This window comes from Heterodontus francisci, chromosome 2, assembly GCF_036365525.1.
Source record: "Heterodontus francisci isolate sHetFra1 chromosome 2, sHetFra1.hap1, whole genome shotgun sequence".
Taxonomy (NCBI): Eukaryota; Metazoa; Chordata; class Chondrichthyes; order Heterodontiformes; family Heterodontidae; genus Heterodontus; species Heterodontus francisci.
Genome location: NC_090372.1, coordinates 227,040,092 through 227,061,222, shown reverse-complemented (window position 1 = coordinate 227,061,222; position 21,131 = coordinate 227,040,092). Strand labels below are relative to the sequence as shown.

The 21,131-nt window shown below is 47.4% G+C and overlaps 1 protein-coding gene across 1 annotated transcript in view; it reads right to left on the bottom strand.

Moving 5' to 3' along the window:
- The window catches only part of LOC137380502 (nuclear receptor-binding protein-like), a 113,957-nt gene that overhangs the window by 26,495 nt on the left and 66,331 nt on the right, over window positions 1–21,131 (bottom strand). The window contains exons 3-5 of the mRNA XM_068052410.1: window positions 17,102–17,293; window positions 9,282–9,371; window positions 8,847–8,887 (exon numbers count right to left, since the gene is read on the bottom strand). Coding sequence (XP_067908511.1) covers window positions 8,847–8,887; window positions 9,282–9,371; window positions 17,102–17,293 — 323 coding nt within the window. The remainder of the gene's footprint in view (window positions 1–8,846; window positions 8,888–9,281; window positions 9,372–17,101; window positions 17,294–21,131) is intronic.

Sequence of the window (21,131 nt, the reverse complement as noted above, 5' to 3'; positions counted from 1 at the left end):
AATAATTTCAGAGCATGACAGCCCCCCATTTTACTTTCATTTTTAGTTATTTTTTCTTCCTTTTTTCTACATTCTTTTTTTACATTTTTTACAATCTTTTTTTGCATTTATTTCATTTCATCTTAGTTTGTTCAGTTTGCTTCCCCACTGTTTTTTTCAGGTTTGCACTTGCTGCTGTTCAATATTCAGTGTATTTACACCTAATCTGTACTAATGCTTTGTCTTTCAACACACCATTAACATAGAACATAGAACATTACAGCGCAGTACAGGCCCTTCAGCCCTCGATGTTGCGCCGACCTGTGAAACCATCTGACCTACACTATTCCATTTTCATCCATATGTCTATCCAATGACCACTTAAATGCCCTTAAAGTTTTGTTTGCCTTTGCTCCATGACCTTTTGGTCAGCTATGTGGCCTGGTTCAATCTACACCTTCTCCTTTGTTATCTCTTGCCCCACCCCCGCCTCACTTGCTTATTTTCTGTGACTTTTCTTATATTTGTCAGTTCCGAAGAAGGGTCACTGACCCGAAATGTTAACTCTGCTTCTCTTTGCACAGATGCTGCCAGACCTGCTGAGTGATTCCAGCATTTCTTGTTTTTATTTCAACTTCCCTAATATTGATTGGAACCTCCTTAGTGGAAATAGTTTGGATGGAGCAGTTTTTGTCAGGTGTGTCCAGGAAGGTTTCCTGACTCAATATGTCAATAGGCCGACCAGAGAGGAGGATATATTGGATTTGGTGCTTGGCAACGAACCAGGCCAGGTGGCAGATCTCTCGGTGGGAGAGCATTTCGGTGATAGTGATCACAACTCCCTGACCTTTACTATAGTCATGGAGAGGGACAGGAGCAGACGGGATGGGAAAATATTTAATTGGGGGAGGTGGAATTACAATGCTATTAGGCAGGAACTGGGGAGCTTAAATTGGGAACAGATGTTCTCAGGGAAATGCACGACAAATATATGAATAGGAAGGGAATAGAGGGATATGGGCCCCGGAAGTGCAGAAGGTGTTAGTTTCGGCAGGCATCAAGATCGGCGCAGGCTTGGAGGGCCGAATGGCCTGTTCCTGTGCTGTACTGTTCTTTGTTCTTTGACAGAAATGTGGAGGTTGTTTAGGGAGCACTTGCTGCGACTGCTGGAGAGGTTTATCCCGATGAGGCAGGGAAGGGATGGTAGGGTGACGGAACCTTGGATGACAAGAGATGTGGAACAGCTAGTCAAGAGGAAGAAGGAAGCTTACTTAAGGTTGAGGAAGCAAGGATCAGACTGGGCTGTAGAGGGTTACAAGGTAGCCAGGAAGGAACTGAAGAATGGAGTTAGGAGAGCTAGAAGGGGACATGAAAAAGTCTTGGCGGGTAGGATTAAGGAAAATCCCAAGGCGTTCTACACTTATGTGAGGAACAAGAGGATGGCCAGAGTGAGGGTAGGGCCGATCAGGGATAGTGGAGGGAACTTGTGCCTGGAGTCGGAGGAGGTAGGGGAGGTCCTTAATGAATACTTTGCTTCAGTATTCACTAGTGAGAGGGACCTGGTCGTTTGTGAGGACAGCGTGGAACAGGCTGATATACTCGAACAGGTTGATGTTAAGAGGGAGGATGTGCTGGAAATTTTGAAAGACATGAGGATAGATAAGTCCCCGGGGCCAGACGGGATATACCCAAGGATATTACGGGAAGCGAGGGAAGAGATTGCTGCGCCTTTGCCGAAGATCTTTGCGTCCTCACTGTCCACTGGAGTCGTACCGGATGATTGGAGGGTGGCAAATGTTATTCCCTTGTTCAAGAAAGGGAATAGGGATAACCCTGGGAATTATAGACCAGTCAATCTTACGTCGGTAGTGGGAAAATTATTGGAGAGGATTCTGAGACAGGATTTATGATTATTTGGAAAAGCATGGTTTGATTAGAGACAGTCAGTATGGCTTTGTGAGGGGCAGGTCATGCCTCACAAGCCTTATTGAATTCTTTGAGGATGTGACAAAACACACTGATGAAGGAAGAGCAGTGGATGTGGTGTATATGGATTTTAGCAAGGCGTTTGATAAGGTTCCCCATGGTAGGCTCATTCTGAAAGTAAGGAGGCATGGGATTCAGGGAAAGTTGGCTGTCTGGATACAGAATTGGCTGGCCCATAGAAGACAGAGGGTGGTAGTAGATGGAAAGTATTCAGCCTGGAGCTCGGTGACCAGTGGTGTTCCACAAGGATCTGTTCTGGGACCTCTGCTCTTTGTGATTTTTATAAATGACTTGGATGAGGAGGTGGAAGGCTGGGTTAGCAAGTTTGCCGATGACACGAAGATTGCTGGAGTTGTGGATAGTGTGGAAGGCTGTTGTAGGTTGCAACGGGACATTGACAGGATGCAGAGCTGGGCTGAGAAGTGGCAGATGGAGTTCAACCTGGAAAAGTGTGAAGTGATTCATTTTGGAAGGTCGAATTTGAATACAGGCTTAAAGACAGGATTCTTGGTAGTGTGGAGGAACAGAGGGATCTTGGGGTCCATGTCCATAGATCGCTCAAAGTTGCCACCCAAGTTGATAGGGTTGTTAAGAAGGCGTATGGTGTGTTGGCTTTCATTAACAGGGGGATTGAGTTTAAGAGCCGCGAGGTTATGCTGCAGCTCTATAAAGCCCTGGTTAGACCACACTTGGAATATTGTGTTCAGTTCTGGTCGCCTCATTATAGGAAGGATATGGAAGCTTTAGAGAGGGTGCAGAGGAGATTTACCAGGATGCTGCCTGGACTGGAGGGCATGTCTTACGAAGAAAGGTTGTGCGGGCTAGGGCTTTTCTCATTGGAGCGAAGAAGGATGAGAGGTGACTTGATAGAGGGGTACAAGATGATGAGAGGCATAGATAGAGTGGATAGTCAGAGACTTTTTCCTAGGGCAGAAAGGACTATCACCAGGGGGCATCATTTTAAGGTGATTGGAGGAAGGTTTCGGGGAGATGTCAGAGGTAGGTTCTTTACACAGAGAGTGGTGGGTGTGCGGAATGCGCTGCCAGCGGTGGTAGTAGAAGCAGATACATTAGAGACATTTAAGCGACTCTTGGATAGGTACATGGATCATAAGATCATAAGAACTAGGAGCAGGAGTAGGCCGTCCGGCCCCTCGAGCCTGCTCCGCCATTCAATAAGATCATGGCTGATCTTCTCGTGGACTCAGATCCACTTACCCGCGCTCCCACCGTATCCCTTAATTCCTTTATTGTTCAAAAAGATATCTACCTTAGCTTTAAAGTAGATGACAGTAGAATGAAGGGTATGTAGGTCGTTTGATTTTAGAGTAGGTTAAAGGGTCGGCACAACATCGTGGGCCGAAGGGCCTGTACTGTGCTGTACTGTTCTATGTTCTATCACCCTCCCCGGGTATGTCCTGCCCCACTGGCAGGACAGACCCACCAGAGGTGGTATACAGTAGGGAGGGAGTTGCCCTGGGAGTCCTCTACATCTACTCTGGAACCCATGAAGTCTCATGGCATCAGGTCAAACATGGGCAAGGAAACCTACAGCTGATTACCACCTACCGCCCTCCCTCAGCTGATGACTCAGTTCTCCTCCATGTTGAACACCAATTGGAAGAAGCACTGAGGGTGGCAAAAGCGCAGAATGTACTCTGGGTGGGGGACTTCAATGTCCATCACCAAGAGTGGCTCGATAGAATCACTGCTGACCAAGCTGGCTGAGTCCTAAAGGACATGGCTATTAGACTGGGTCTGTGGCAGGTGGTGAGGGAACCAACAAAAGTGAGAAACCTCACCAATTACGCTGTTGCAGATGCATCTGTCCATGACAGTATTGGTAGGAGTGACCACCGCACAGTCCTTGTGGAAACGAGGTCCCGCCTTCACATTGAGAATACCATCCATCGTGTTGTGTGGCACTATCACCGTGCTGAATAGGATAGATTTTGAACAGATCTCGCAATGCAAAACTGGGCATCCATGAGGCGCTGTGGGCCATCAGCAGCAGCAGAATTTTCCTCAACCACAATCTGTAACCTCTTGACCTAGTATATCCCCCACTTTACCATTACCATCAAGCTGGGGGATCAACCCTGGTTCAATGAAGACTGCAGGAGGGCATGTCAGGAGCAGCACCAGGCATATCTCAAAATGAGGTGTCAACCTGGTGAAGCTACAACACAGGACTATCTGCGTGCCAAACTGCATAAGCAGCATGCGATAGACAGAGCTAAGCGATCCCACAACCAACGGATCAGATCTAAGCTCTGCAGTCCTGTCACATCCAGCTGTGAATGGTGGTGGACAATTAAACAACTAACTGCAGGAGGTGGCTCCACAAATATTCCCATCCTCAATGATGGGGGAGCCCAGCACATCAGTGTAAAAGATAAGGCTGAAGCATTTGCAACAATCTTCAGCCAGAAGTGCTGAGTGGATGATCCATCTCGGCCTCCTCCCGAGGTCCCCAGCTTCACAGATGCCAGATTTCAGCCAATCTGATTCACTCCAGGTGATATTAAGAAACAGCACAAGGCACTGGATACTGCAAAGGCTATGGGTCCTGACAACATTCTGGCAATAGCACTGAAGACCTGTGCTCCAGAACTTGCCGCGCCCCTAGCCAAGCTGTTCCAGTACAGCTACAACACTGGCATCTACCCTGCAATGTGGAAGATTGCCCAGGTATGTCCTGTACACAAAAGGCAGGACAAGTCCAACCCGGCCAATTACCGCCCCATCAGCCTACTCTCAATCATCAGTAAAGTGATGGAAGGTGTCATCAACAGTGCCATCAAGCAGCACTTGCTTAGCAATAACCTGCTCAGTGACGCTCAGTTTGGGTTCCGCCAGGGCCACTCAGCTCCTGCCCTCATTACAGCCTTGGTTCAAACATGGACAAAAGAGCTGAACTCGAGGTGAGGTGAGAGTGACTGCCCTTGATATCAAGGCAGCATTTGACCGAGTATGGCATCAAGGAGCCTTAGCAAATAGTCAATGGGAATCAAGAGGAAAACATGCCACTGGTTGGGTCATACTTAGCACAAAGGAAGTTGGTTATGTTTATTGGAGGCCAATCACTTTTGGGCAATTCACCACATAGTGATACTTTGAATTAAGTCTAAAGCATCTATTAACTTCTCAAATTCTCCCATTATTATTATTAATCAATTTGGTGCTACAGAACTTGTGTACTGCTGAAAACAGACATTTTGTTGAAGCTTTTCATCTTGCACTCATCAGGACAATTTGCAAGAATAACCAATGAAGGGGAAGCAACAAATTTATACTTTATGAGAAGAGAGTGCTGATTGATTGGAGAATGCACCAGTTTATGGTGACTGACAGTTAACTGCCAAGCTTTGTTTGAAATTTAAACCAGACAGCTTGACTCTGATTGGTCAAGGCATTGCCTGAGGAATGAACCAGCAAATGGCTGTCATTTTGTTGAGATGAAATAGGCTCAATGTGTGTACATGTTCTTTCTGTCTGCGTATTAATATATGTAGCTTCCAGTAGGGGCAAATGCGCCACACTGCGAGCCCTACTGACAATCTTAAATTGGTTGTCCTTAGCACACTGAGGATTATTTAGTGAATCTTGTCCAATCACAGAATTACATCTAATGTTGGACATTGTTTTGAGTTTTGCAAGGGGCTGTTCCTTGCTCATTGCAAACAGCAGAAGTCAACAGGGCCCTATTCTTTGCAGACAGAAAGAACTTGTACACACATTGTGCCTGTTTCAGCTTAATTGCTTAAGACTGAGGGTGAAGCTTAAGAGCTAAGGAACTGAAATTATAGGCAGAAGGTTCCGGATAAAGAGACCTGAATTCTGATAGAGACCATGTGTAGAAATCGTGTAAGTGCTGAGATATTTTCAAGTACTGTAAATAAACCTGCTGTTGATTTAGAACTAGTGTCATCTCTGTATTGCTCTGAGATAAATCAGATATCTAAAATATCCAGCAAATTGGCAAATACGTAACAGTGGTGAAAGATGGAACTGGAGCCAAGTCTTTATCCACTTACAAACTTTTATTCACAGAGACACACATTACATACGATCCTGGCTGATCTTGGGCTTCAATTCCACTTTCCTGCCCACTCCCCATATCCTTTGATTCCCTGCGAGACCAAATATCTGTCTAGCCTTAAATGTATTCAATGATGGAGCATCCACAACCCTCTGGGGTAGAGAATTCCAAAGATTCACAACACTTTGAGTGAAGTAATTTCTCCTCATCTCAGTCCTGAATGATCGGCCCCTTATCCTGAGACTGTGTCTCCGTGTTCTAGATTCCCCGACCAGTGGGAACAATCTCTCAGCTTCAACCCTATCAAGCCCTTTCAGAATCTTCTATGTCTCAATTAGATCACCTCTCATTCTTCTAAACTCCAGAGAATATCGGCCCAATTTACTCAGCCTCTCATCATAGGCCAATCCCCACATCCCAGAGACCAATTTAGTAAATCTTCACTGCACTGTCTCCATTTCAAGTATATCCTTTCTCAAATATGGAGACCAAAACTGCTCACAGTATTCCAGGTGTGGTCTCACCAAAGCCCTGTACAATTTTAGTAAGACTTCTTTATTCCTGTACTCCAACCCCCCTTGCAATAAAGGCCAACATGCCATTTTCCTTCCTAATAGCCTGCTGTACCCACAAGCCTCTCTGAACATCAACACTTATCAGTTTCACACCTTTTAAAAAATATTCTGCTTTTCTATTTTTACAACCAAAGTGAACAACTTCACACTTCCCTACATTATATTCCATCTGCCATCTTGTTCACCACTCACTTAACCTATCTATATCTCTTTGCAGCCTCTCTGTGTCCTCCCCACAGCTTACCTTTCCACTAAGCTTCATCAGCAAACTTAGATACATTACTCTCTGTGTCTTCATCTAACTCATTAACATTGAGTGTAAATAGCTGAGGCCTCAGCACTGATCCTTGCGACACCCCACTATTCACTGCCTACCAACTTGAAAATGCCCCATTTATGCCCACTCTCTGCTTCCTGTCTGTCTGTTAACCAATCCTCTATCCACACTAATATGTTACCCCCAACACCATGAGCCCTTATCTTACTTATTAATCTTTTATGTGGCACTTTATCGAAAGCCTTTTGAAAATCTAGGTATACTACATCTACTGGTTCCCCTTTATCTACCCTACTAGTTACATCCTCAAAAAACTCTAATAAATTTGTAAACAGGATCTCCCTTTAGTAAAACCATGCTGATCTGTTCTAATCAAACTCTGCTTTTCCAAGTGCAATGTTAGGATTTCTTTAATAACATTTTCCAGCATCTTCCCAACAACTGATGTTAGGCTAACTGGCATGTAGTTCCTGTTTTCTCTCTCCCTCCTTTCTTGAAAAGAGGCGTAACATTTGCCAACTTCCAATCTGACAGGACCATTCTTGAATCTAAGGAATTCAGAATTATCTGAGCACAGGCAACACCCAATTAACAGTGGTGCAGTGGTTAGCACCACAGCCTCACAGCTCCAGCAACCTGGGTTCAATTCTGGGTACTGCCTGTGTGCGGAGTTTGCAAGTTCTCCCTGTGTCTGCGTGGGTTTTCTCCGGGTGCTCTGGTTTCCTCCCACATGCCAAAGACTTGCAGGTTGATAGGTAAATTGGCCATGATAAATTGCCCCTAATGTAGGTAGGTGATAGGAGAATGGTGGGGATGTGGTAGAGAATATGGGATTAATGTAGGATTAGTACTGCTATGTCCAGACTGGCCAAAAGAGTGTGGGAAAATGGCGCACTGACACGGAACACAAAAGTCCGAGTGTATCAAGCCTGTGTCCTCAGTACCTTGCTCTATGGCAGCGAGGCCTGGACAACGCATGTCAGCCAAGAGCGACGTCTCAATTCATTCCATCTTCGCTGCCTCAGGAGAATCCTTGGCATCAGGTGGCAGGACCGTATCTCCAACACAGATGTCCTCGAGGTGGCCAACATCCCCAGCATATACACACTACTGAGTCAGCGGCGCTTGAGATGGCTTGGCCATGTGAGCCGCATGGAAGATGGCAGGATCCCCAAGGACACATTGTACAGCGAGCTCACCACTGGTATCAGACCCACCGGCCGTCCATGTCTCCGCTTTAAAGACGTCTGCAAACGGGAGTCAGTTGCCAGCGTTTGCCAGAGCTGGTGGGCAGCCATAAAGGCGGGGCTAAAGTGTGGCGAGTCGAAGAGACTTAGCAGTTGGCAGGAAAAAAGACAGAAGCGCAAGGGGAGAGCCAACTGTGTAACAACCCTGACAAACAAATTTCTCTGCAGCACCTGTGGAAGAGCCTGTCACTCTAGAATTGGTCTTTATAGCCACTCCAGGCACTGCTCCACAAACCACTGACCAACTCCAGGCGCTTATCCATTGTCTCTCGAGACAAGGAGGCCAAAGATGAAGATGAGTATAAAATGGGTGGTTGTTGGTCAGCACAGACTCGGTGGGTCGAAGGGCCTGTTTCAGTGCTGTATCTCTAAATAAATAAATAAACACCTAATTAATTTATTTATTTTATTTATTTACTCCGCACAGGCAGTACTCAGAATCGAACCCGGGTCCCTGGAGCTGTGAGGCTGTGGTGCTAACCACTGCGCCACCCATAATGTACAATTAGGGGAGGGGAGGGGAGGGGAGGGGAGGGGAGGGGAGGGGAGGGGAGGGGAGGGGAGGGGAGGGGAGGGGAGGGGAGGGGAGGGGAGGGGAGGGGAGGGGAGGGGAGGGGAGGGGAATGATGCCTACATCCCATGACTGAATTTTAAAAAAGCCCACACTGATAAGAGGGCTGCTGTTTGATGTCTGGGAGACGGGGGAGATGGAATAAAATGCAACAACATAAATGACTGACCTGAGGGCAGAGAGGATCTGTGTACACCACCGTCTCCAGGCCTGTGGGAGAAAGAACAGAGTTAGACAGAGAGAGAGAGAGACAAAGAGAGAGACAGACAGACAGACAGACAGAGGCAGACAAAGAGAGAGAGATACAGATAGAGAGAGAGAGAGACACACACAGACAGACAGAAAGAGATAGAGAGGCAGAGACAGAAAGAGACAACAGAGAGAATGACAGAGACAGACAAAGAGACAGACAGACAGAGGCAGACAGACAGAGAGAGAGAGACAGACAGAGGCAGATAAAGAGGGAAGGCGAGACAGAGACAGAGAGAAACAAAGAGACAGGGAGAGAGACAGATCAATGCACACCTGTCAGCTGAATTGATTTGTGTACTTGCTTTAATACAACTGGTGATTGTGCCCTCTCTAATATCTTGTGCTGTCTCACCTTCTCATGCATGGTTTTATGATTTTTCTTTGTTTTTTTCAGGAACTGTTTCAAACTCCCAGATGACATGTATTCAGTGATAAAAATAACCTGTGGGGAAGACCAATAGCAGTGATTATCGGAGGCGGATACAAACACAGGACTGTATGGAGCAAGAACAGAGGTTCCCCTTTGTATAATCCTACTGCTTCCCCCCCCTTGTCTCCCTCACCATTCTCTCTCTGCCCCTCAAGGCACTTATTGTTCCCTCTTTATGAGCAGCAGCCCTATCTGTCCCACCCTCAACCCCCACTGGCCTTCCTGCCCAGCACATCCACTGGAGGCAAATCTTCCTGAGAACCTTCCCATCCACTTGCCCCTCCCAGTGCTGACCCTGTGGAATCTGCCAGTGGATCAGCTCTCACCACCCATCCTGCATCTCCCTCCAGAATTTCTGTCCACTTGTGAACAAGGCCCTTGTCATCCATGAACTTATTGTGGACGATTGCATCGACATCATGGCCTGAATGGAAACCAGGCTGAGGTGCAGGCTTGGAGGGCCGAATGGCCTGTTCCTGTGCTGTACTGTTCTTTGTTCTTTGTGTGATAACACCCTCCCCCAAACTGAAGCCTCCCTACCTGCCTATACCTTCCACTACTTGCCCTGCCCAGAATGTCAGTGGTGGTGTGGCTCACCTTGGACTGACCCCCTACTCCTCTGGCACTTTCTCCTCCTTTGAACATCTCATCTTGTTCCACCCCTCCCACCTCTTCTTCAAAATCCTATCACCCACCCTGGAACTATGCTGAGGTTCTGACTGAGATATCCTTACTGATTTCCTTCCTCAGCTTCTGCACTGAGTGCTTTCTCGTCCTCAGTGATTTCAATCTCCATCTCAATTCATCAATTCATCATACTCTCTTTCTGCTGAGTTCTCTGCAGCCATTAACACAGTTGACCACACCATCCTCTTCCAACACCTCTGCATCACTAGCCAGCCTGCACTTGCTTTGACTCTGATCTGATCTGATCTGATAGAAGTCACACTATCTCCAGCATTGACTCCTCGTCCAAATCCTGCACCATCACTGAGGACTAGAAGGATTACAGGGGACATGAAGAAAAACATTTTCACCCAGAGGGTGGTGGGTGTCTGGAATTCACTGCCCGGATCGGTGGTGGAGGCAGAAACCCTCAATTCTTTTAAAAAGTACCTGGACATGCACCTGAAGTGCTGTAAACCCTGCAAGGCTACGGCACAGGTACTGGAAAGTGGGATTAGATTGGGCGGCTAGTTTTTTTTTGGCCGGCATAGACACGACAGGCTGAATGGCCTCCTTCTGTGCTGTAATTTTTCTCTGATTCTAGGACCCATCCTTGCCCCCGTATACTACTTCATCTAAATCCTGCTCCCCGGACTTCATCAAACCAATCACTGTATGTGAGGGATGGAACCAGTCCCACAGCCAATGAATCAGATCAAAGCCCTGCAGTCCTGCCACATCCAGGACATCACTGCAGGAGCTCCTCAGGGTAGTGTCCTGGGCCCAACCATCTTCAGCTGCTTCATCAATGACCGTCCCTCCATCAGAAGGTCAGAAGTGGGGATGTTCGCTGATGATGGGACAATGTTCAGCACCATTCGCGACTCCTCAGATACTGAAGCAGTCCGTGTTCAGATGCAGCAGGACAACATGCAGATATGGGCAGGGGTGGCAGGTAACATTAGTGCCAGGTAATCACCATCTCCAACAAGGAAAACCAGGTACCTCCAGCATCTATCAATGGCATCAGCTTCACCAAATCACACACCATCAATATCCTGGCACTCACTGTTAATCAGAAGCTGAAAACAACCAGCCAGATTAACTCTGTGTCGATAGGAGCAGGTCAGAGGCTAGGAATCCTGTGGCGAGTAACTCACCTCCTGACTCCCCAAAGCCTGTCCACCATCTACAAGGGACAAGTCAGGAGTGTGATGGAATACTCTCCACTTGCCTGGATGGGTGCAGCTCCAACAACACTCAAGAAGCTCGACACAAAGCAGTTTTGTCATCCTCATTTTCATATCCCTCCACGTCCTCGCCCCTCCCTATCTCTGTAATCTCCTCCAGCCTCACAACCCTCCGAGATCTCTCTGCTCCTTTAATTCTGGCCTCTTGAGCATCACTGATTTTAATGGCTCCACCATCGGTGGCCGTGCATTCAGCTGCCTGGGCCCCAAGCTCTGGAATTCCCTCCCTAAACCCCTCCACCTCACTTTCCCTTTTTAAGACACTCCTTAAAACCTACCTCTTTGATTGTGCTTTTGGTCACCTGCCCGAATATTTCCTTATGCAGCTCGATTTTAAACTTTGTTTGATAATTGCTCCTGTGAAGCACTGTCAGGAATGTTACTATGTTAAGGGCACTATATAAATACATGTTTTGGAGTTGATCAGCACTCCTGCTACTAGACTCAGTGCCCTGTCACTCCTCCATCAGTACAGCATGCAGGAAGTGTGTACCACCTACAGGATACCCTGCAGATACACTCACTGACTGCTGGATATTAAAGGGGAAATCAGTAGGGTAAATCAGGGCACACCCGCTCAGTGAAGACGAGGCCCTGATGGAAAACATAGCAGAACAAGCTGTGGCTTTAACTGCAGTAAGTGTGCAACCCAGGAAGCTTACTACGGCCAGTACAGGAAAAGTTAATAGGATTCCTGAAGGTTATCAGGGTTTTGTTTCTGAAGGGAAAGTAACCCCATATCCCTCAAGTGGGGCAAGCAAGCCCATAGTAAAAAGGGACACAGGGGCCACTAGATCCCTTTTACTGGAAAAAGGCCTGACCTTTCCCGCAGAGAGTGCAGTGAACACCAGAATGGTGGTGAATGGTATTGGAGGGCAGTGTATACCTGTACCTGTACACCGGGTGCACCTGGAGTGCAATCTAGTTTCGGGACTGGTGACTGTAGGGATTGTCCCTAGTTTGCCTGTGGACGGAGTTGACCTGCTCCTAGGTAATGATCTGGCGGCGGTGAAGGTGGTAGCACCTCCCCCACCACCACCCCCCCCCCCCCCAGTGTAGTGAAAGAAAGACCGCAGATGGTCAGAGAGACAGGGCAGTGCCAGGAGACGGTCCCCTGTAGAGTCCCTGAATGTGTAGTGGATCAGGCCATGATCAAACCAGCTTCCCCAGAGGAGACTGCATTGGCACTGCAGGCAGATGACCATGAGGTCTGACTGTCTGAGACTTTCTTCGGAAAGTTAGGAAACCCAGGGAATTAATTAAATGGAGTTTCCCTAGCTGAGGCTCAGTGAGCTGACCCAGTATTGTGAGAGTTAGCACAGGCTGCCCAGTCTGAAAGTGAATCAGAGGGAGTCCCTGATTACTACTATTTAAAGAATGAGGTACTGATGAGGAAATGGAGTTCTCCTCACAGACCTGACAGCAAGGAGTGGACAGTAATTCACCAGTTAGTGGTGCCACAGAGGTACCGGAGAGAAATATTAAGAAGGGCCCAGGAGACTACAGTGGCTGTACATGCCGATATACGAAAGACCAGAGCCCGCATAAGACAGCAGTTTGACTGGCCAAAACTCCACAAAGATGTGGTGGAGTACTGCAGGAGTTGCCACATGTGCCAGGTTGAGGGGAAACCCCAACCTACAGGGAAATCTGCACCCCTCAAGTCCTGTACCAGTGTTAGGAGGACCCTCCAGCAGAGGGCTGGTGAACTGTAAGGGACCCCCGGCGAGAACAAAAGGGGACAGACAGACACACAGCTGACAAAAGTTTCGAAAGAGAAGGGGAAAAAGTGACCAAAAGGACAGGTTAAAGGAAGTCTGGGAAAAAACCTGGATGAAAACCCCTACTGTCCGGTCAACCAGCCGCGATAAATGTAAACAGCTAGACCCCACATCCTCCTATGTCAATGCAGACTCTAGAAGTACCCCACCAGAGTTGCTAACAGCATTTACAGGAACCTGCTGAGACAAAGAGAGACCTCTAGGGGGTGCAGAAACCATGCAGGTGATGCCTCACCTAGTCGAAGTGTCACAGGAGAGTGCAGATAAGTCTGCACCAATAGCTGCAGGTAGGAGTGTTCCAGAGAACAAAGGGGAGAGTAACAAAGACTCCTCCACCACAATCAGAGGAAAAGGGAACCACCCATCCCTGAAGTCAAAAGTCTTTGCATGACTGAGAAAGTTCAGGATAGACCCGCCCACTACCAACTCTCCTGAAAAAAGGGGGAAATTAAAAACAGCCCTGGCACCCAGAAAATACCATTTTTAATGAGCTTTAAGATTGGTGAATGAATGGAAATGAATGAGAGAAATGCATGGTTTTTCTTCCTGTATCTTATATTTCTCTCAAACTCTGTAATGAAATGCACCCTTGTTTTTCAAATCGCATTTCATTCCGCTGCATGTGGAGATGTCAGGCAAACCCCCCACCTGCCAAGGCTGAGGCACACACTATTTCGCCACATGAACATTAAAACTCAGAAAAATTGCAAACCCCTGACTAGAAAGACATTTGCATAGTAACAGACAGTGTTGGAAGAATGGAGACCCAGTTGTTGCTTTCCCAATACACAGAAGTAGTAGTCAGACCAGTTTTAGTCACATGACTAACTGGCGATTGCAGAGGTTTGAACTGAGAGTTTTAAATTGAAGAAAACAGTGTTTGAAATTAGAGGGCTATGCTCCTGGAACTGAAGCAGAACCTTCTCCTGTCTGCCTGCTCCCATCTCTTTCCCACGGAACTGAATCTTGTGAAAACACGTGAACCTCAAAGAGAGAAAAGTCTCCCACATGAACAGGTTTTAACCAGAATACAGGGTCCCAACGAGCAACAGCAAGAATTACCTACAACAGGACTATATCGTTAGCTCGAAGCACAGTAACAAGATGTTGCCACAAACTGTTTATTTATTTATTTTACTTATTTAGAGATACAGCGCTGAAACAGGCCCTTCGGCCCACCGAGTCTGTGCCAACCAACAACCACCCATTTATACGAACCCGACAGTAATCCCATATTCCCTATCACCTCCCTACACTAGGGGAAATTTACAACGGCCAATTTACCTATCACCTGCAAGTCTTTGGCTGTGGGAGGAAACCGGAGCACCCGGTGAAAACCCACGCAGACACAGGGAGAACTTGCAAACTCCGCACAGGCAGTACCCAGAATTGAACCCGGGTCGCTGGAGCTGTGAGGCTGCGGTGCTAACCACTGCGCCACTGTGCCGGCCATTCCACTTGATTTTTTTCTTCTCTTTTCTGTCCCTATCCACATGTGTATGTCGCGTGGGCATGCTAGTGTGGGCTTGCTAGCGTGGGCATGCTAGCGTGGGCATGCTAGCGTGGGCTTGCTAGCGTGGGCTTGCTAGCGTGGGCATGCTAGCGTGGGCTTGCTAGCGTGGGCATGCTAGCGTGGGCATGCTAGCGTGGGCATGCTAGCGTGGGCTTGCTAGCGTGGGCATGCTAGCGTGGGCATGCTAGCGTGGGCTTGCTAGCGTGGGTGCATTGTACATCCGTAAGTGGAACTGTATTAGAGTTTAAATAAGTTTAATACATTTCTCTTTTCTTATTTAAACTAAAGAAAGCCTGTTTGTGCTCATTTCTTTGTTTTATAATTGGAAAGTTGTGAACAAGGATTCACAAAGGTGGGGCTCAAAACACAGTGTGTTTCAAATTAATCCCTGTTACAGTAAGACCAGGTGAAGATAGTAACAGACCCCTAGACACCATTCTCACCTGGTCGTAACAAAATCAAAAAGAGCAGTTATCTTAATACCAACTGTTAGTGAACATCACTGTATACTCCCCTCCAGCCCAAAAAAAAAACCACCATCACCACGACTGTCTGCTTTCTGCCCGAGTCGGTTTTATATCCAAGCTGTGGAGTGCTCCTTTAATCCCATGGTTTTTAATTGTGCTAATATTAACTTTTCTTTTGGGCCTCCTTATCTGGAGAGACAATGGAGACGCGCCTGGAGGTGGTCAGTGGTTTGTGAAGCAGCGCCTGGAGTGGCTATAAAGGCCAATTCTGGAGTGACAGGCTCTTCCACAGGTGCTGCAGAGAAATTTGTTTGTCGGGGCTGTTACACAGTTGGCTCTCCCCTTGCGCCTCTGTCTTTTTTTATTAACTACACTACCCTCATTAACCCTCTCTGTTACTTCATCAAAGATGATTTGTCTTTAACAAATCCATGGCTTTTATTTATTACTCCATATTTTTTCAAATGATAATTTATTTGATCCTGGGCTAAAATTTTCCCCACCACTACCATCAGGCTAACTGGCTTGTCGCTCGGGTTCACCCCTCTCCTCCTTTTTGAATATTGTTCCCCATTCCTGATCACTCTGCTCCATTCCCGATCATTATTCCCATTCCCGATCATTATTCCCATTCCTATATCTCTATGCTCTATTCCCAATCATTGGGCTGGACTTTTTCTCCTCCAGGCGTCGGGTTCCATGGCGGTGGAGGGGGTCTGACGATGGCTCCAGATGAGGCCCACCATGGACCTCGACGCCGGGATCTCCCGGCAGTGGCAAGGCTCAGTGGCACCACCCACGTCCCCCATTCCCACACCCCACCCCACGCACCCCCGCATGCCCCCCCCGCACGCACCCCCCCCCCCCCCACGACCCCCATGCCCACCCCGGGGCAACAGGACCTCAATTAAAATAATCAAATCAATAAAATGAATACATTTAAATTGATTTACCTTCACCCATGTGGGCCACCACCATCTTCGGCATGGCAGCTGGCACTCTGTGCCTTCAAATCCCCTGCCGGGGAAATGCGGTGCCACACTGGTTAGGAGCGGGGAGCAGGTAGGTTTACCAGTGCTGGGTGTGGGGTGGGGGGGTCGGGATCAAATTATCGTCATGGGTGAGGGGCATGGTGGGAAGGGTTGACCTTGAAACTTTGTGCAGTTTGGTGGGGGGAAAAGGTCAGATGTAAAATTTAAGTGTTTTGGGGGCAAAGGGCAAATAGTTCCTGTAATTGTTATGGGGGGGTGGGAAAGGGCCGTTATAAATTTAGTTATTTAATTTTGGGGGGGTTACTTCTTTAAAAATTTAAATGTGCCAGCAGGGATGACTGCCCTTTAAAACAGGCACCAGTGCCCACACACAGGCAGCTGACGCCATTGTTGGGGATGGACAGACCCCCGCACCCACCCTCCCCCAATGTGATTGAGGGTGAGCAGGCATCTGAGAGATTGCAGAGGCTCTTGGGCGTAAATTCCAAGCTCGCCATTGAGATCGGCGGCAAGCTTTTAAAAGCTAGCCCATCGCTTCCCATCCCCAATCATTATTCCCCATTCCCAATTATTTATGCCTATTCCCAATCATTATTCTACACTTCCCAACATTGTGCCCATTTCATAAGAACAAAGGAAATAGGAACAGGAACAGGCCATTCGGCCCATCGAGCATGCTCTGCCATTCAATAAGATGACGGATGATCTGATTGTGGCCTTAACTCCACTTTCCTGTCAGCCCCCATAACCCTAAACTGCCTCATCAATCAGAAATCTGTCTATCTCAGCCTTGAATATATTCAATGACCCAGCCTTTACTGCTCTCTGGGGAAGAGAATTCCAAACATTAACCACCCTCTGAGAAGAAATTCCTCCTCATCTCCGTCTTAAATGGGCATCCCCTTATTTTGAAACTGCCCCCTTGTTCTAGATTCTCCGAATCATTGTGCCCAATTCCTGATCATTGTCTCTATGTCCTTACACCTGCCTTGTCTTCCACCACTGCACTGATATATAATGCTAAATATCATTCCTGACAGTGGACATGGGATTTCTGCCCAAACCTTACTCACCCTGGTATGGGTCTCTCCGGCGGGAGACCTTTTGGTGGTGGACTCTCCAGCAGCAGTCTCTCTGGCGTGGGTCTCTCCAGCAGATGTCTTTCTGGCGGGGGTCTCTCTGCTGTCTATCCGATATTTGTGAAATTTTACAATGTTGGGATGCTCAAGCTGCATGAAGTGTTCAAACACCAATTTAATATTCTCCTGTAGAAAGAAAGCCAGTTAGACTCAGCAAGAGGAACTTACAGAACCAGATAGAAGCCCAGCTCCCACCCCTCCATAGAGCCTTAATGTCACATATACAGGAAGTGTGTGTACCATGGAGACAGGGTCACATATACAGGAAGAGTGTGTATCATGGAGACAGGGTCACATATACAGGAAGTGTGTGTACCATGGAGACAGGGTCACATATACAGGAAGAGTGTGTACCATGGAGACAGGGTCACATATACAGGAAGAATGTGTACCATGGAGACAGGGTCACATATACAGGAATAATGTGTACCATGGAGACAGGGTCACATATACAGGAAGAGTGTGTACCATGGAGACAGGGTCACATATACAGGAAGTGTGTGCACCAAGGAGACAGGGTCACATATACAGGAAGAGTGTGTACCATGGAGACAGGGTCACATATATAGGAAGGGTGTGTACCATGGAGACAGGGTCACATATACAGGAAGAGTGTGTACCATGGAGACAGGGTCACATATATAGGAAGGGTGTGTACCATGGAGACAGGGTCACATATACAGGAAGAGTGTGTACCATGGAGACAGGGTCACATATACAGGAAGAATGTGTACCATGGAGACAGGGTCACATATACAGGAAGAATGTGTACCATGGAGACAGGGTCACATATACAGGAAGAGTGTGTACCATGGAGACAGGGTCACATATACAGGAAGAGTGTGTACCATGCAGACAGGGTCACATATACAGGAAGAATGTGTACCATGGAGACAGGGTCACATATACAGGAATAATGTGTACCATGGAGACAGGGTCACATATACAGGAAGAGTGTGTACCATGGAGACAGGGTCACATATACAGGAAGTGTGTGCACCAAGGAGACAGGGTCACATATACAGGAAGAGTGTGTACCATGGAGACAGGGTCACATATATAGGAAGGGTGTGTACCATGGAGACAGGGTCACATATACAGGAAGAGTGTGTACCATGGAGACAGGGTCACATATATAGGAAGGGTGTGTACCATGGAGACAGGGTCACATATACAGGAAGAGTGTGTACCATGGAGACAGGGTCACATATACAGGAAGAGTGTGTACCATGGAGACAGGGTCACATATATAGGAAGGGTGTGTACCATGGAGACAGGGTCACATATACAGGAAGAGTGTGTACCATGGAGACAGGGTCACATATACAGGAAGAATGTGTACCATGGAGACAGGGTCACATATACAGGAAGAATGTGTACCATGGAGACAGGGTCACATATACAGGAAGAGTGTGTACCATGGAGACAGGGTCACATATACAGGAAGAGTGTGTACCATGGAGACAGGGTCACATATATAGGAAGGGTGTGTACCATGGAGACAGGGTCACATATACAGGAAGAGTGTGTACCATGGAGACAGGGTCACATATACAGGAAGAGTGTGTACCATGGAGACAGGGTCACATATACAGGAAGTGTGTGTTCCATGGAGACAGGGTCACATATACAGGAAGAGTGTGTACCATGGAGACAGGGTCACATATACAGGAAGAGTGTGTACCATGGAGACAGGGTCACATATACAGGAAGAGTGTGTACCATGGAGACAGGGTCACATATACAGGAAGAGTGTGTACCATGGAGACAGGGTCACATATATAGGAAGGGTGTGTACCATGGAGACAGGGTCACATATACAGGAAGAGTGTGTACCATGGAGACAGGGTCACATATACAGGAAGAGTGTGTACCATGGAGACAGGGTCACATATACAGGAAGAGTGTGTACCATGGAGACAGGGTCACATATATAGGAAGGGTGTGTACCATGGAGACAGGGTCACATATACAGGAAGAGTGTGTCCCATGGAGACAGGGTCACATATATAGGAAGGGTGTGTACCATGGAGACAGGGTCACATATACAGGAAGAGTGTGTACCATGGAGACAGGGTCACATATACAGGAAGAATGTGTACCATGGAGACAGGGTCACATATACAGGAAGAATGTGTACCATGGAGACAGGGTCACATATACAGGAAGAGTGTGTACCATGGAGACAGGGTCACATATACAGGAAGAGTGTGTACCATGGAGACAGGGTCACATATATAGGAAGGGTGTGTACCATGGAGACAGGGTCACATATACAGGAAGAGTGTGTACCATGGAGACAGGGTCACATATACAGGAAGAGTGTGTACCATGGAGACAGGGTCACATATACAGGAAGTGTGTGTTCCATGGAGACAGGGTCACATATACAGGAAGAGTGTGTACCATGGAGACAGGGTCACATATACAGGAAGAGTGTGTACCATGGAGACAGGGTCACATATACAGGAAGAGTGTGTACCATGGAGACAGGGTCACATATACAGGAAGAGTGTGTACCATGGAGACAGGGTCACATATATAGGAAGGGTGTGTACCATGGAGACAGGGTCACATATACAGGAAGAGTGTGTACCATGGAGACAGGGTCACATATACAGGAAGAGTGTGTACCATGGAGACAGGGTCACATATACAGGAAGAGTGTGTACCATGGAGACAGGGTCACATATACAGGAAGTGTGTGTTCCATGGAGACAGGGTCACATATACAGGAAGGGTGTGTACCATGGAGACAGGGTCACATATACAGGAAGAGTGTGTACCATGGAGACAGGGTCACATATACAGGAAGAGTGTGTACCATGGAGACAGGGTCACATATACAGGAAGTGTGTGTTCCATGGAGACAGGGTCACATATACAGGAAGAGTGTGTACCGTGGAGACAGGGTCACATATACAGGAAGAGTGTGTACCGTGGAGACAGGGTCACATATACAGGAAGAGTGTGTACCATGGAGACAGGGTCACATATACAGGAAGTGTGTGTAGCATGGAGACAGGGTCACATATACAGGAAGAGTGTGTACCATGGAGACAGGGTCACATATACAGGAAGAGTGTGTACCATGGAGACAGGGTCACATATACAGGAAGAGTGTGTACCATGGAGACAGGGTCACATATATAGGAAGGGTGTGTACCATGGAGACAGGGTCACATATACAGGAAGAGTGTGTACCATGGAGACAGGGTCACATATACAGGAAGAATGTGTACCATGGAGACAGGGTCACATATACAGGAAGTGTGTGTACCATGGAGACAGGGTCACATATACAGGAAGTGTGTGTACCATGGAGACAGGGTCACATATACAGGAAGAGTGTGTACCATGGAGACAGGGTCACATATACAGGAAGTGTGTGTACCATGGAGACAGGGTCACATATACAGGAAGTGTGTGTACCATGGAGACAGGGTCACATATACAGGAAGAGTGTGTACCATGGAGACAGGGTCACATATACAGGAAGAGTGTGTACCATGGAGACAGGGTCACATATATAGGAAGGGTGTGTACCATGGAGACAGGGTCACATATACAGGAAGAGTGTGTACCATGGAGACAGGGTCACATATACAGGAAGAGTGTGTACCATGGAGACAGGGTCACATATACAGGAAGTGTGTGTTCCATGGAGACAGGGTCACATATACAGGAAGAGTGTGTACCATGGAGACAGGGTCACATATACAGGAAGAGTGTGTACCATGGAGACAGGGTCACATATACAGGAAGAGTGTGTACCATGGAGACAGGGTCACATATATAGGAAGGGTGTGTACCATGGAGACAGGGTCACATATACAGGAAGAGTGTGTACCATGGAGACAGGGTCACATATACAGGAAGAGTGTGTACCATGGAGACAGGGTCACATATACAGGAAGAGTGTGTACCATGGAGACAGGGTCACATATACAGGAAGTGTGTGTTC